Source organism: Orbicella franksi, chromosome 6, assembly GCF_964199315.1.
Source record: "Orbicella franksi chromosome 6, jaOrbFran1.1, whole genome shotgun sequence".
In the NCBI taxonomy this organism is placed as follows: domain Eukaryota; kingdom Metazoa; phylum Cnidaria; class Anthozoa; order Scleractinia; family Merulinidae; genus Orbicella; species Orbicella franksi.
This window is the reverse complement of record NC_138150.1, coordinates 2,239,072-2,255,000: the sequence shown is the minus strand read 5'-3', so window position 1 is coordinate 2,255,000 and position 15,929 is coordinate 2,239,072. Positions and strand designations below refer to the sequence as shown.

Genomic DNA, 15,929 nt, shown 5'->3' with positions numbered 1-15,929 from the left:
GTTAGAGTTCCAGACCCTGACTGCTCTTTCCTTCGCTTTCTATGGTGGCCGGATGGGAAATTATCATGCGCTGTAGAAGAATACCAGATGACCGTCCACCTGTTTGGCGCTGTGTCCTCCCCAGCCTGTTCAAATTTTGCCGTCCGCAAAACAGCCGAGGATAATGCCGAAGATTTCTCCGCTGATGCCATAAATACAGTCAAACGGAACTTCTACGTGGATGACTGTCTAAAGTCTCTGCCTTCAGTGGAGGATGCTGTTTCTCATGTCGGCGAGTTGCGCAGCCTTTTGCAGCGAGGTGGTTTTCGACTAACAAAGTGGATCAGCAACAGCCGTGAAGTTTTAGAGAGTATACCTGAGGCAGAGCGCGCGCAAGAAATCAAGAAGCTGGACCTCCAGAAGGACGAATTGCCGATCGAGCGGGCACTTGGCGTTCAGTGGAGAATAGAGACCGACAAATTTGGTTTTAACATTAACGTCAAACTCAGACCACCTACCCGTAGGGGCATCTTGTCCGTCCTTGGGACAGTCTTTGACCCCTTTGGCTTCGCGGCACCCTTTGTACTGACGGCCAAGAAGATTCTCCAGGACCTATGCCGAATTAAGTTGAGTTGGGACGACGAAATACCTACAGAGTATAGCGTGCGTTGGCAGAGATGGCTAACAGACCTTCCTAAGTTGTCACAGTTTACAATCGAACGCTGCCTTAAACCAGCCAACTTTGGTAACATCGTGTCCAGTCAGCTGCATCACTTTTCGGACGCCTCTGAAATTGGTTTTGGATCGGTCTCGTATCTCCGCCTGTCTGATGGTAAGGGTGGAATTCACAGCACAATCCTCCAGGGGAAGTCACGTCTTGTGCCTCTCAAACAAGTTACAATTCCTCGTTTGGAGCTTTCAGCCGCAGTAGTCTCAGTGCAGTTGGATACAATTCTGAAGAGAGAGCTGGACTTGCCACTAACCGAGAAATCTGTTTTCTGGACGGACAGCACATCAGTGTTGCGCTACGTCAGGAACGAAACCAAGCGGTTCCACACATTCGTGGCTAATCGTATCGCAATCATTCGAGACGGTTCGGATCCAGATCAGTGGAGGCATGTGAGGGGAGACCTGAATCCAGGTGATGACCTTTCCAGGGGGTTATCGGCGGAAGCTCTTCTTAGTTCTGACCGCTGGATAAAGGGGCCGGCGTTTCTCTGGGAGCAAAAGGAGCAGTGGCCACAGGATCCTTCGTCACTGGGCAGTATTCCAGACGGCGATCCAGAGGTGAAGGTGGACGTTAATGTTAGCGCGACGTCAGTGGCTGTGCCCTTTTGTCCTGTAGTGGAGTACTTTCGAAGAACGTCTTCCTGGCATCGCCTCAAGAAATCAATTGCTTGGTTCTTACGGTACCGCGAGAATTTGCGATTGGCAAGTACACGCAAGAAGTTAGCAATATCCTCCTCAAACGCTCCTTGGCGGCGCATCAACACGGAAGAAATGAGGGCAGCAGAATTAGAGATACTGAAGTGTGTCCAGTTGCATTATTTCCCTGAAGAGCTCCAATCACTTACAAAGTCCGGAGTTGATGTGGCACATGTCAAGAAAACCAGCGGTCTTCGGAGTCTTGACCCAGTCCTTGTTGATGGTCTATTACGTGTTGGTGGGAGACTTGGTTTAGCCCCAGCATCCTTTGATTCCAAGCATCAGATCATCTTACCAAAGAGCGATCATGTGTCCACCCTAATAATCGAGCACTGTCACCTGATATCTGGACACTCTGGAAGAGAGTACGTGCTAAGTCTCTTGCGCGAAAAATTTTGGATCGTTAAGGCAAGCTCTGCAATTAGGAGAGTCCTATCAAAGTGCGTAAGTTGTCGGCGTCGCCAACGTCCAGTTTGCGAGCAGAAAATGGCTGACCTTCCTGTGGATCGTCTTACTCCAGATCAGCCGCCCTTTACGTCTGTCGGTGTCGACTACTTTGGTCCCTTTCAAGTAAAGCGTGGGCGAAGCCTTGTAAAGAGATACGGAGTTATTTTCACGTGTTTGGCCATTCGTGCAGTGCACATTGAAGTCTCGCACAGTTTGGACACCGATTCCTTTCTGTTGGCACTGAGAAGGTTCATAGCGAGAAGAGGCCAAGTCAAAGAGATCCGTTCAGACAATGGCACCAACTTTTCAAGCGGTGAGAAAGAGCTCCGTGAATCCATCAACGCCTGGAATCAAGAGAAAATCCACGAAAACCTGTTGCAAAGAAATGTCAAGTGGTCCTTCAATCCCCCTTATGGCTCGCACTTCGGAGGTGTTTGGGAACGATGCATTCGTACGACTCGAAAGATACTTCAGGCGCTGCTCCGAGAGCAGACTACCGACGACGAAGGCCTGGTTACTTTAATGTGCGAGGTGGAGAGCATTATGAATGGCCGTCCAATCACGACAGTCTCTAGTGACCCCCAAGATCTGGAGCCTTTGACGCCCAATCATTTGCTGCTTTTGCGCTCGGAGTCACCAATGCCACCAGGGCTGTTTAGAAGAGAGGATCAGCTCTCACGCCGCAGATGGAGGCAAGTGCAGTATTTGGCAGATATCTTCTGGAAAAGATGGTCAAAGGAGTATCTGCCGTTACTTCAAGGCAGACAAAAATGGCTACGACCACGCAGAAATTTAGCCGTTGGAGATGTCGTCCTGGTTTCTGTCGAGAATTCCCATCGTAATTCGTGGCCCCTTGGAAGAATCGTCGAAGTCCTTCCCGATAAGAAAGGGTTTGTTCGACGCGCCAAAGTAGCTGTCAAGTCAACAGTTCTCGAGAGACCGATTGACAAGCTCTGTCTTCTTGTTGAAGGAGATGAATCTCAATAAATGGAACATTAAGGATGCTCAACTAAGTTACAAACTTGCCTTGTCGCATTAATTAATGGACATCAATGAACACCGAAGTTTAAATTAACGATATGGTTTAACTAATTAATGACCTATGAGTTGTTTACAGCTTTAGTGTAATTAACCGCCTAGTACTGCGCGTGGTAGTGTTACGTTTTCCATTGCCAAGTTGGTTCATACGCTTATCATGTACTTGTTTGCCGTGTATATATAATTCCGTGGGGCCGTTCGATCTAGTATTGTAATTTGTAAGTGTCTCGCGCGTGGATCGACACTTAGGGGCCGGTGTAAGATCGAAACGCCTCAAAATGGTGTTAATATGCGTTCGGTTAATTAGAGCGTATATTTCGTATTGTATCGTGCAACGTGTTGGAATGTGGCGCTTGTATCGTTACGTAATTTATTCAAATAGCCTGTGAGCAGCGCTCTTTTTTAGTTCTCGCAATGCGGATCGGAGTGCAGTAGTGAAATCGAAGCATCTAGTGCAGTTGTTGTCTTATCACAGCGGCATCTCAGCCAGTTATAGCCCAGCATCGCATTACAAATGTAAGTCTGTTACTTTCTTGGGTTTAGTTTGCGCCATTTTCGCTTTGTTTATGTTTGTTCTGTTCGTGTCTATTTCAGTTTTAACCACAATGAGCCACAGTTGTTGATCGCCAGTAAATAAAGTGTGCGTTCTAAATTATATTGCTTGCTGGAGATAATGTCACGTCCTGTTGGTAGCTTTACTAACATTTGTCTTGTTGACCCTATAAATAAAGTCATATTTATTTTATTACTAAATATTTATCATAAATAACAATCGTACTCTAAGAACTGAAGTGCTGACCGTGAAGCTAGACTGTGTCTGTCAACCACTTCTTGCCTTTTTCCACAAACAGTATAAACTACGGTATCAATAATAACATCAGTTTCTTGTTGTAAATAATAAAAGCAATGAAGATGAACACTGTTAAACGTCAGATTTTTCGCAAGTTACGACCTTCAAAATCTAAACTGCTGTTTGATTTTCTACTTTTGTAAATTTTGAAGTGAATTAGGATTTAGTGGTGCCAAGGCTACCTCAACATCAAAGATTGAGAGAGAACTAGGTTACAGTGTAACTGACTGACCCGCAGACCGACCCCACAGCAGACTGGAAAGCTGCAATGAAAACTACCCCTCAAATTATTTGTTATGAGAATTTCCGCAATGCTTTACTTTGCGGTCAATTTTACTTAACATAGTTCTTTCTACTTCGTTTTATTCCTTACTAAATTCATTTAAGCCGGTTGTCGAAAACAAAAGTATGCCTGGGTGTCTTACCTGAAAAACTGCTCGACCAAAAACGACATTTACCCAGGCAGATTCAATTTAACAGTGTTGACCCTCGCTGTCTTTGTGTTGTTAAAACAATGTCATAAAAGCTCAGCTTTTATCCGTTATCGATATCTTAAAAAACTAACAGATTATAATATAATGTTTTCCGGTCAATAATTTAAATATCTCTGTGTTCCTGACGCAGTGTAAGTTAGAATCATGATGCATTTCACACAGCGCATGAGCATTTTCTGGGAAATACTCTTATCTCATCGGCCCCGTTTGCTAGGCGGACGCTGACAGTCTCGTGATCCGATCCCACACATTTTCTCATGCCAAACTTTGCAATGGAACTTCCACAACCGGTAAGCGAAACTTGCATACAAATGGGGAATGTTGCGAGTCCACCGCTTGCCAGCTGGACCGTCTGGTGTTTGCCAGTGTAACAAGGGCCTACATGAGACCTCTTCTGTCTCAAAACAGGGCTGGCTTCCTTTGGTTGGATCATGTTATCTGAACTGAACTGAGATTGTACTGCTTCATGGCTTGATGAATCTGGTTCTGATAATCTAAGGAAATCAGCTGGATTCTGTTCTCGTTCAGTTGTCCTCTCATTTGTCTCATTCAAGACCGTATTTAATTCTTCCTCAGCTAGATCAAGCATTCTTTCAATGCTGCCATTGCTGGTTGATGTTATAGCTCGGCCATTTCCATGGTGAAATAAAACAGCGAGAATAACTGCAATAACCTGCGAGCCGAAAAACAACATTGTGATATTAACTGTTTATAAATTATCAAGAAAGATCAACGCGTAATGTAGATCTAACGCCAAATTCTCACAACTCCTTTTAGAAGAAATCTATGGTAACATGTGAGGAAAATTTTGGAATACTTAATATCAGGGCCCAAAAAGTTAACTTGAAGTTGAGATACAATCTTTGTGAAGAAGTTTTGGTTTTTAGTATCTTTATAATAGTTGTGATTAAGTCGATAGGCCGGAAGACGGATAAAAAACAATTTCTCCATGAAAGTAAATTGTCAACTTAGCGTACAACATCAGTGTTCAGTTTGGAAAGTGTTTAGTTTCTTGACGCATTTAGAATTAGAATGGACTTTTAGATAACTTTACAGTTTTAGTGTGCGGTCATAAACAAGTGTAATGTACTTTTACCTTAATAATTTCCATGACTTAGTTTCTCACCAACGTTTGCTTTGATATATGTTGCCTGTTCTTCTCGGGGTAGATTTGTTGAAGACTTTGATTTGATTCCCAGCAAGTAACCCTCCCCTTAAATACAATTCTCAGCGCTCCTGATTTGGCGCTGTAGCCAATAGCTAGACAGGGAAACTACCGAAGATCATTCATCTGTCAAATTTATTTTGGAGACCGTTTCATCCTCGTGTATGTTACTTATCAGTTTCAGTGAAAACGTATTCGATTCGTTACATTGTGGGAACGTTTGTGATGTTACAGCTGTTCTTTTAATTCCGGTAGTAAACTGAGAACAGGAATCTTAAGATAAGGACCAATAAAATTGCTCCATTTTGGAACATACGTAAGAGATATCACCGCTAAAGTTACACTGGAAATATTTTTAGTTGAATCGCACGCAACGATACTGAGTCCAAAATAGTTTGACTTTTATAGATTTATTTATTTTAATATCATCTGAACTATTTGTGTAACAAACTCTCCCTCTGCGGTTTTGCTATACCATAGCACGCATAGAATTCTGCGAATCTTGACTGAAACTTGAAGTTCTTTTGATAAAGAAGATTTCTTAGTTTAATGGCAAGCAGGAGGGAGCTGAATTCCAGTCCTTGGCGCAAGGAATGTTTTTGATGGTTAAATTGTTATTTTTAGATTTTTAGATGGGTAGTTACATAGCGTAGTTGTTGACAATCGCACTGTAATAATACAAACACCCTATGCCTTGTTAATTATATAAACGTTTTCGTCCTTACAGTTTTAAATTCTCACATAAATCAAAGGAGTTCATTAAATTGTACAACATTCATAAATCATAGAATGAAGGCGTCATCAGATCTCTGGGAAACTTAGCAGAAAGACACAAAATTGGATAAATTTAGCAAAGTTAAATTACAAATGTTACTTTGTCTCTCAAAGATACTGCATCGTAGTTTTCGAAACTGTAAAGCATCCAAAAGCAAAAATCAACTTAGTTTCTTTCAGTTTTAACATGATATCAAAATATGATACTCAGGTCAAATATTTTGATGGGATATACCATCTCGCCATGTAACTAAGTAAATAATGACAACATGAAAGAAACTATTTCCTTTTCCTTATAGGTATAAACTGAGTTTTCAGTTCAACTCTTAAAAGAGATTAACTATTTTCGTTTCAATTAGGCGTTCCTTACTCGATTGTATTTTAATACAATACACTTAACAGTGCCTTCGTTCTATGATTTCTGACGTCATTTTCGTGAATTTACTTCTGGGTGTACAGTTGCTACACTGAAACGATTAAATGTTGCCTTAAACTCATTTTATCTCCTCATCCGGTCCTCCGAAATTCAAAAATGACCACATAGATCTAAATTTTTTATTTTACGCAAACTTAAAAGCTTTTTGTTTTGTAAAGCAAGTTTAAGAATTGATGTTACTTTAGTTACATTTATAAGTGATGTCGGAAACAGAGGTCAGACATGGGCTGCTACAGTTTCCGTCCTCACATATTTAGCTGTATATTAGTTTTTCTGTTGTGCGTCATTGCGTGACAGCAACGTGGGTCAGAGATGGGCTGCCTTATGTTTTGTCGTTTTGCGCCAGCTTTCAGAAGAGTATTGTAAATTAAAAGCTCGACGGCGAGGTAAGTCAGGCACGGGCTGTTTCTGATGGGTCAATATTATTCTCCATCCTCTATAAATTGGTTTTAAATTGGCAAGCTCTTCAGTGGTGTCTTGGTGGGGCTGCCACAATGTTGTAGCTTTTGCGCCTTTCTCGCCCCACTTTTCCTGAAAATGATAATTTTATTACCATGGACATTGTAACAATTAACTTTTATTTGAGTTTCAATTAAAACCGCAGCAGTATTTGAGTGGCCAAAAAATACCAATTCACGAGTTGATCATTTGTTGTACATCATATCATCCTCGGCAAACTACTGCGACTCCCGAGTTCAGCTCAGCACAATGTAACGGCGTAAATGTTAATTTTATGGAAGTTTAAACGTTTTTTATCGTGTAAAGCATGCAAGTTTAAGAATTGATGCTAATTTGGTTTCCACTTTTCACCCAGCTCTGTAATTTAATAGGATATGAAAATAAACCGAGGAATGAAAGTGTCCTAGCTTATAACCCATCAAATGTTTTCGCTCGCCCTCGATTGGTGTAAACGCGTCTGAATAATATCCGAGTGATATTCCCCAATTTTCAAAACTGTGCGTGTTGAGAAAAATGTTTGAAAGATAATAAACACAATAGCCTCCATTTCTTGCGAAAATATGCACTGAAAATATTCGTTCTTTTTTATTATCTGTTCCCCAAAACTCACAGGTTTCCTTGAACTACGCAAGCGCTCTCCGGGAAAACTGTTTGCTTCTCAGAACTAATATCCGAGCATATTTTCGCGCCAAATGGAGGCTACTGTTTATATTTATCTTGGTATGGTTAATTTTATTTTCCAAATTCAAAATGAATGAAAGATTTAGAAACTGACTTTCCGAGTCCCAGGGACTCTGAACTAATTCGAGAACACTTTGGCTTTCAGTGAAATGGACAGAGGAAAAATATTTGAACGCTTGGTTACGAGCAGTCTGGCCGACATATATATAGCCAGTTAGTGACTAGAGATTCGCCAAGACCGTGCTACGCGCAGCGTGATTTTGACCAACTTTGGGTCGATTTCCAGGAACTTGGGTGATATTTCCGAGTTTCAGGGACTCTAAACTAATCCGAGAAAACACACCGTAAAGAAAAAAAAGATATAAATGGGCGAGAATCTTTAACCCAGGCATTGTCCAAAGCGACAGATCTCCACAAGTGAAATACACGTGTGTAGATTTGAGAAAGGGCCAAATCTAGCATCTTTAAAAAATCTAGTAAACATAGTTTAAGATCCCGACACCAAAACCGCGAGTGTGGCGCATCTCTAAACGCGCAAGAACTTACTAGCGAAAAGAAGGTTGATATAGGCGAGAATCTCTTACCCAAGCACTGTCCAAATCAATAGACTTCCACAAGTGAAATACACGTGTGTAGATTTGAGAAAGGGCTAAATCTAGCATCTTTAAAAAGTTAGGTAAGCATTGGTTTGGATACCCGCACCTAAAACGCGATTGTGGCGCATCTCTAAACGCGCGAGAACTTACCAGAGCAAAGAAAGTTGATATGGGCGAGAATCTCCACCCCGAACACTGTCCCAATCGATAGACCTCCACAGGTGAAATACACGTGTGTAGATTTGAGAAAGGGCTAAATCTAGCATCTTTAAAAAGTCCAGTAAACATAGTTTGAGATCCCGACACCTAAAACGCAAGTTTGGCGCATCTTTAAACGCGCGAGAACGTACGAGAGAAAAGAAATTTGATATGGGCGAGAATCTCTAACTTAAGCACTGTCCAAATCGATAGACTTCCACAAGTAAAATACGTTTGTGTAGATTTGGTGGAGGGCCAAAACTAGCATTTTAAAGGAGCCCCGTAAGCATAGTTTGGGTTCCCTACACCAAAAACGCGAGTGTGCCGCATAGCTAAACGCGCCAGAAAAGACAAGAGAAAAATAAATTGACATCGTTAAAAATATCCACCCAAGCACTGTTCAAATCGATAGACTTCCACAAGTGAAATACACGTTGGATATTTAGAAGAGGGCTAAAACTAGCATCTTTAAAAAGCGAGGTAAGCAAAGTTTGGGATCCCCACATCTAAAAGCGAGTGTGCCGCCTCGCTTAACGTGCGAGAATACGCGGGAGAAAAGAAAATTGACATGGGAAAGAATATCTAACCCAAGCACTGTCCAAATCGATAGACTTCCACGAGTGAAATACACTTGTGTAGAGTTGGGGGAGGGCCAAAACTACCAACTAGCATAGTTTGGGATCCCCAAACAAAAAGCACGAGTGTGCCGCATCGCTAAACGCGCGAAAACACGCGAGTGAGAATAAGATATAAATGGGCGAGAATCTTTAACCCAAGCATTGTCCAAAGCGACAGAGATCCACAAGTGCGATACACGTGTGTAGATTTGTGGGAGGGCTAAAAGTAGCATCTTTAAAAAGTTAAGTAAGCATTGGTTAAGATCCCCGCACCTAAAACGCGAGTGTGGCACATCTCTAAACGCGCGAGAACTTACGAGAGGAAACAAAGTTGATATGGGCGAGAATCTCTCACTCAAACACTGTACAAATCGATAGTTTTCCACAAGTGACATACACGTCTGTAGATTTGGGGAAGGGCTAAAAGTGGCATCTTTAAAAAGTTAGGTGAGCATTGGTTGGGATCCCTGCAGCTAAAACGTGTGTATGGCGCATCTCTAAACGAGGGGGAACTTACGAGAGAAAAGAAAGTTGATATGGGCGAGAATCTCTTACCCCAAGTGACTTCTACTGTAAATGACTTCTACTGTAAGTATCACTTTCTGGTGTTGTTTGTTTTTGTTGTTTTTGCGTTTTTTTTTTTTAATTCTGTGAGAACAGGGCTGTATTCCTCTAAGGCTGTGGGTGTAATTCGTAAAAACACTGAGTTCTTATAAATCGTTTAGAAATTCTTCGTTCCAGTTCAAATTTATGTTGCTTGCACATGGGTGGGCACTTTATATGTAGACCGTGATGTAAGATACCTTCAACTATTTTTTACTGTTCATGATGCACTGCTACGTTAGTCTGCTTTATAAATATTTAACTGCTCTGGTCGAGTTTTTAATTTCAATATGATTAAACGTTCTTTTTACACGTTCCTGTTAAAAATGATGCAAAGTTGTCAATTTTAGTAACTTCAATTTGAAGAAAAGGTCCTGTTAGTACCTTCTTGTTACTTGATGAAAAAGTTTGTGGGGTTTGTTTTCCAGGGTGCTTCATGACGCCTCCTTGAATAAGCTATACCTTCCCTAGTTGAATCGTCCTCATTTTATCGTACGTTATTCAGGTTATTGATTGGAAAAATAATTATACTTTTGAACCCTAGTTCCTCTATTTTCAGGGGATAGGGGGTGGGCTCACTTCTTTCGGAGGTCGTTACTTACAGACTTCAACGATTCGTTGCGTGTTCGAGCCATTGGCCAGGCGATTGGCCAAGCCATTGGTAGCCGTGCATGGTCACCTAAAGCACTGACAATCTGTCTTAGCTCCATGTACTACGTTTCTCCTCGCGCTTTTGTTTTTTTGTTCTCGGCTGTGTAATTATGCGATATTTTCTACACAATAACTTCAATTGCCGAGCATGATAATACTGCACGTGGTTCTCATAGCCAACGACATACTCAGACAAGTATTCCAGATCATCTGGGTTTTTATTCCTTAAGATCTGTTTTAGATTGATTAATCAAACGCTTCTTTACGCCCGGACAAGCATATCGGTGCAAGCTCAGTGTTAATTGTGGTGGCTTTTATTGGGTAAACAAGACAATTACGTCTGTTCGCCTCGCTCAACATCCATTCGTAGGCACTTTGGTAATTTTTAAGTTCAGTTCGTAGATCTGAACTTGGTTCAGGGGGAGAAGCAGAGGAAGATTCATGTTGTGTACTTCGTTCATCATTGCGGGATTACTTGATTTATTGGCATTCCCCGGTCATTTTTGTCCGCTCACGTTTTTTTCCTGCCCATGTCTTTCTTCACGTGTGTTTAGACGTTATCCGATATATAATGACCTTGTTTTGTTCCAGATTATTGGCGTCAGTAGAGTCCGTCATCATTTGAAAGCATCGGGAATGACTCGAACGCACTATTTACTTTTAAAGCACTATGTCCACTATTAATATCGTGACTTCATTTTAAAGCTTGTCTCATATTCCATCGGCCCTTTCTGGTCTATTTTTTATTTAACATCTTCATTAAATAATGAACTTCAAAAACATCGTGTGGTTCATCAAAGCCATATCTTACTTCGTTCTGCTACGAAGCCTTGGTATTATTATTATTATCAAATATTATTATTATTATTATTATCATTATTATCATTATTATCATTATGACATTAAAGTTCCGAGGAGAAGGTTTTTGGTGGGAACACTTATTTAAGTAAGACTGAGTCACGGCTGCTATTCATATATTCCAGAGTTAATAAACAGATAATAAAACTACTAAAGGTGATTTTTGATTCTAATTTCTATGACGTTTCTCGTCCTCTAACCTCCCTTTTGTGAAGAAAGAAGAGCAGTGTTTTTTTAAGATGAAATACGTTTGGTCTTGTAACATTTTTTCAACCGAAAAATGGTATATATGTTGGACTGCAGTTTGCAGCGACAAAGTATTCCAAATTAATTACTCCTCTTGGCAAACCAACCTAGGACGGGGAAAGCGAAATTAATTTTCTTGTTGAAATGAAATCATACAAGATGACGGCAGACTGGAAGTCAATTAAACTTTTTCTTTAATCTGACTTTCTTTAATTAAAAAGATATTATCCGAGGATGTTAATATAACTAACATTTGTCTTGTTGACCCTATAAATAAAGTCATTATTATTTTATTATTAAATATATATTTGTCACAGATAACAACAGTACTCTCAGAACTGAAGCGCTAACCATGAAGCTAGACTGTGTCTGTCAACCACTTCTCATCTTTTCCTGCCAACAGCATAAAATACTGTATGAATACTGTTTGATTAAAATAATATATATGTAATATAACATCACTAGCCTTATTGTAAATAATAAAAGCAATGAAGATGAACACTGTTAAACGTCAGATTTTTCGCAAGTTACCACCTTCAAAGTCAGACCCTAACCTGCATATTGGTTTTATACTTTTGTTAGTTTTGAAGTGAATTAGGATTTAGTGGTGCCAAGGCTACCTCAACATCAAAGATTAAGAGAGAACTAGTTTACAGTGTAACCGACTGACCCGCAGACCGACCCCACAGCAGACTGGAAAGCTGCAATGAAAACTACCGCTCAAATTATTTGTTATGAGCATTTCCGCAATGATTTACTTTGCGGTCAATTATTCTTAACATAGTTTCTTTCTACATAGTTTTATCCCTTAGTAAATTCATTTAAGTCGGTTGTCGAAAACAAAAGTATGCCTGGGTGTATTACCTGAAAAACTGCTCGACCAAAAACGACATTTACCCAGGCAGATTCAATTTAACAGTGTTGACCCTCGCTGTCTTTATGTTGTTAAAACAATGTCATAAAAGCTCAGCTTTTATCCGTTATCGATATCTTTAAAAACTAATATATTATAATATAATGTTTTCCGGTCAATAATTTAAATATCTCTGTGTTCCTGACGCAGTGTAAGTTAGAATCATGATGCATTTCACACAGCGCATGAGCATTTTCTAGGAAATACTCTAATCTCATTGGCCCCGTTTGTTAGGCGGACGCTGACAGTCTCGTGATCCGATCCCACACATTTTCTCATGCCAAACTTTGCAATGGAACTTCCACAACCGGTAAGCGAAACTTGCATACAAATGGGGAATGTTGCGAGTCCACCGCTTGCCAGCTGGACCGTCTGGTGTTTGCCAGTGTAACAAGGGCCTACATGAGACCTCTTCTGTCTCAAAACAGGACTGGCGTCCTTCGGTTGGATCATGTTATCTGAAGTGAACTGAGACTGTACTGCTTCATGGCTTGATGAATCTGGTTCTGATAATCTAAGGAAATCAGCTGGATTCTCTTCTCGTTCAGTTGTCCTCTTATTTGTCTCATTCAAGACTGTGTTTGATTCTTCCTTAGCTAAATTAAGCATTCTTTCAATATCGTCGTTGCTGGTTGATATTATAGCTCGGCCATTTCCATGGTGAAGAAAAACAGCGAGAATAACTGCAATAACCTGCGAACCGAAAAACAAAACAGTGAGATTAACTGTTTACTAATTGTCAAAAAGATCAACACATAACCCCTCACTTACAAGATCTATACACTGTTAAATAGGCACGTGACGAGAATAAACAAAATCATCAAGTAAATAAAACTAATTGTGTTATCTATCGACAAATTCTTAGAACTGTCATGAGAAGAAATCTCTGGCAACCTGTAAAGAGAACTGATGCTCTAAGACCTGGTACCCAACAGTTGATTTATCATGCTTTTTGAGATCATGGCGTTTCTTTACTTTTACAACATTTTGACTTACAAACTAAAAGAGGAGAAATTAAGACTACTTTGTATGTTGACGAAGTATTAAAATATTGTCCAAAGTATTAGATCTAAATCAATAAAGATTAACAACCAAGTCATTTCAGTCATCAACAACCAAGATGTCTTTTTACCTTAATAATCTCCATGACCTATTTCTTTTGACTTTTTTGGTTTGTCACTAACGTTAACTTGTATATATATGTTGTCTGCTGTTATGTAAGGACTTGTGATATCCAGAAAACTAACTATCTCCTTAAATACAATTTTCATCGGTCCTGATTTGGAGTTTTAGTACATAACTAGAAAGGGAAACAAACATTACTTAATCTGCCAGTTTTATTCTGTTCATCCTGAAAGTTTCTGTACGGCTTCACTGATACAGTAACTGATACCTTACATTATTACAATGTTTGTGATGTTCTTGCTATGAAGTTCTGTCAGTAACGATTCCTTTAGGATCCGGTAGTAAACTAAAAATACACGATATTCAAGGGCTAATGAAATTGTTCCATTTTGGTATATACAAGGAACTACTGCTGAATAAGGATATTTTAAGTTGAATCGGGCACCCAGCCAAAGTCTTAAATAGTTTTACTTCTTCTTTACACATTTACTAAATCATCCGATTATTTGTGCTGTGGGCTTCTTCCGCCGTTTTATTGCATCCCTTTGGCGAAAAAAATAACGTTTGTTAACTTTTTTCTGCCGAGATATTTTTCTCTTTTTTCACTGGATTGCATAGTTATTAATGCACTCCAAAACTTAATTACTTTGAAATTCTATTTACTCAATAGCATGTTAAGAATCGTTCCTCAACAAGCCAAATTCTGATGCCGTGAATAATTACATGAGAGTATTAATCCTCGTACCGTGAAATCCGAGGGATGCATTAAATCATATTTGATAATGGAATCATGGGTTGAAGAATTTATCATGACAACTAGGAAACCTAAATAACACACATTTTTTATTTACAAAATTGAACTTTAAGTTGCAAAAGTTTGCATATTTCACAAATGTCCTTGGTGCCAGTTTTCGAAACTGTTAACCAACGTACCATAAACAGAAGCAAACTTCCGCAAGTCTTGAATATCAAAATGTGATACTCAGGTCAAATATTCCGATTCGAAATACGATTCCTAATTTAGCTAAGAACGTGACAGCTCGATGAAAGGAACTCATTCTAAATTACACTTCTCTATCTTTCTATTATATTAACCGCTGTTTTCAATTATAGCATGAAGTAATTACTGCTAGCCAGCTACTCGCGCGCTATCTACAGCAAAATAGATGGTGAGTAGTGTAGCCAATAAGAGAACGGCATTCGTGATAGAACGCTGGGAGGTTTATACATAAAAAAAATTGCTTCTGATCCTCGATAACAAAATTTGAAACGTAGCTATCAATTCAGAAATGATTGGGACTTCAAAAATGAATGGAAATAAGAATGTGAACTTGAAGACTGAGCTTAAATACTGATTTATAAAACTTTATAATTTAATTAGCTATCACATTATAACAAACTCCGTATTGTGATAGGTATCAAGATAAATCTACGAATAAACTTATTTTGGAATATACGGACGAGGTATCACTGCCCAAGTTACACTGGAGATATTTTTAGCTGAATCGCACACAACAAAAGTCCAAAATAGTTTGACTTTTATAGATTTGTTTATTTTAATATTACCTCAAATATTTGTAGAAAAAACGCTGTTTCTGCGGTCTTGCTATAATATAGCGTCCTTACAATTCTGCGAATCTTGACTGAAACTTGAAGTTCTTTTGATAAAGACATTTTCTTAGTTTCATGCCAGATAAGAGGAAGGAACATCGAGCGAGGAAAATGTTTTATTGTTAAATTGCTATTTTTAAATCAGTTTCAGATGGCTATTACATGACGTTATTGTTGACATTCTTACTGTAAGATTACAAACTCCCTATGCCACACATTTTAGTCCTTGCAGTTTTAAATTCGTACACAATTTACAGAAGTCATAGATTGAAGGCGTCATCAGACCACTAAATAACTTAAAAGAGAGAAAAAAAATGGATAAATTTTAAAATATTAAATTACAATTATTACTTTGTCTTTCAAATATCCCGCATGGCAAAAATAAATTTAATTTCTTTTAGTTTTAACATAATATCAAAATATGATACTCAGGTCAAATATTCTGATGGGATATACGATCTCGCCGTGTAACTAAGTAAATAACAGCAACATGAAAGAAACTATTGGAAATTTCCTTTTCCTTATGGTTATAAACTGAGTTTTCAACTCTAGCAAGAAATTATTATAAGCTCCAGCGGTTAAAAGAAATTAAATGTTTTCGTTTTAATCAGGCGTCCCTTACCCGATTGTATTTTAATACAACACACACAAGACTGGCTAGGCCATGACGTCATTTTCGTGAATTTACATCCGGATGTACAGTTGCTACACTGAAACGATTAAATTTTGCCTCAGATTTCGTTGTAACTCCCATCCGGTCCTC

At 39.3% G+C, this 15,929-nt stretch overlaps 1 protein-coding gene across 1 annotated transcript in view; it reads left to right on the top strand.

The window, feature by feature from the left end:
* The window catches only part of LOC145489498 (uncharacterized), a 7,269-nt gene extending 3,688 nt beyond the window's left edge, over window positions 1–3,581 (top strand). Inside the window, exon 3 of the mRNA XM_081468479.1 lies at window positions 1–3,581. This exon is cut by the window's left edge and continues 629 nt beyond it. Coding sequence (XP_081324605.1) covers window positions 1–2,838 — 2,838 coding nt within the window. The 3' untranslated portion in view covers window positions 2,839–3,581.
* Window positions 3,582–15,929: the final 12,348 nt, after the last annotated feature.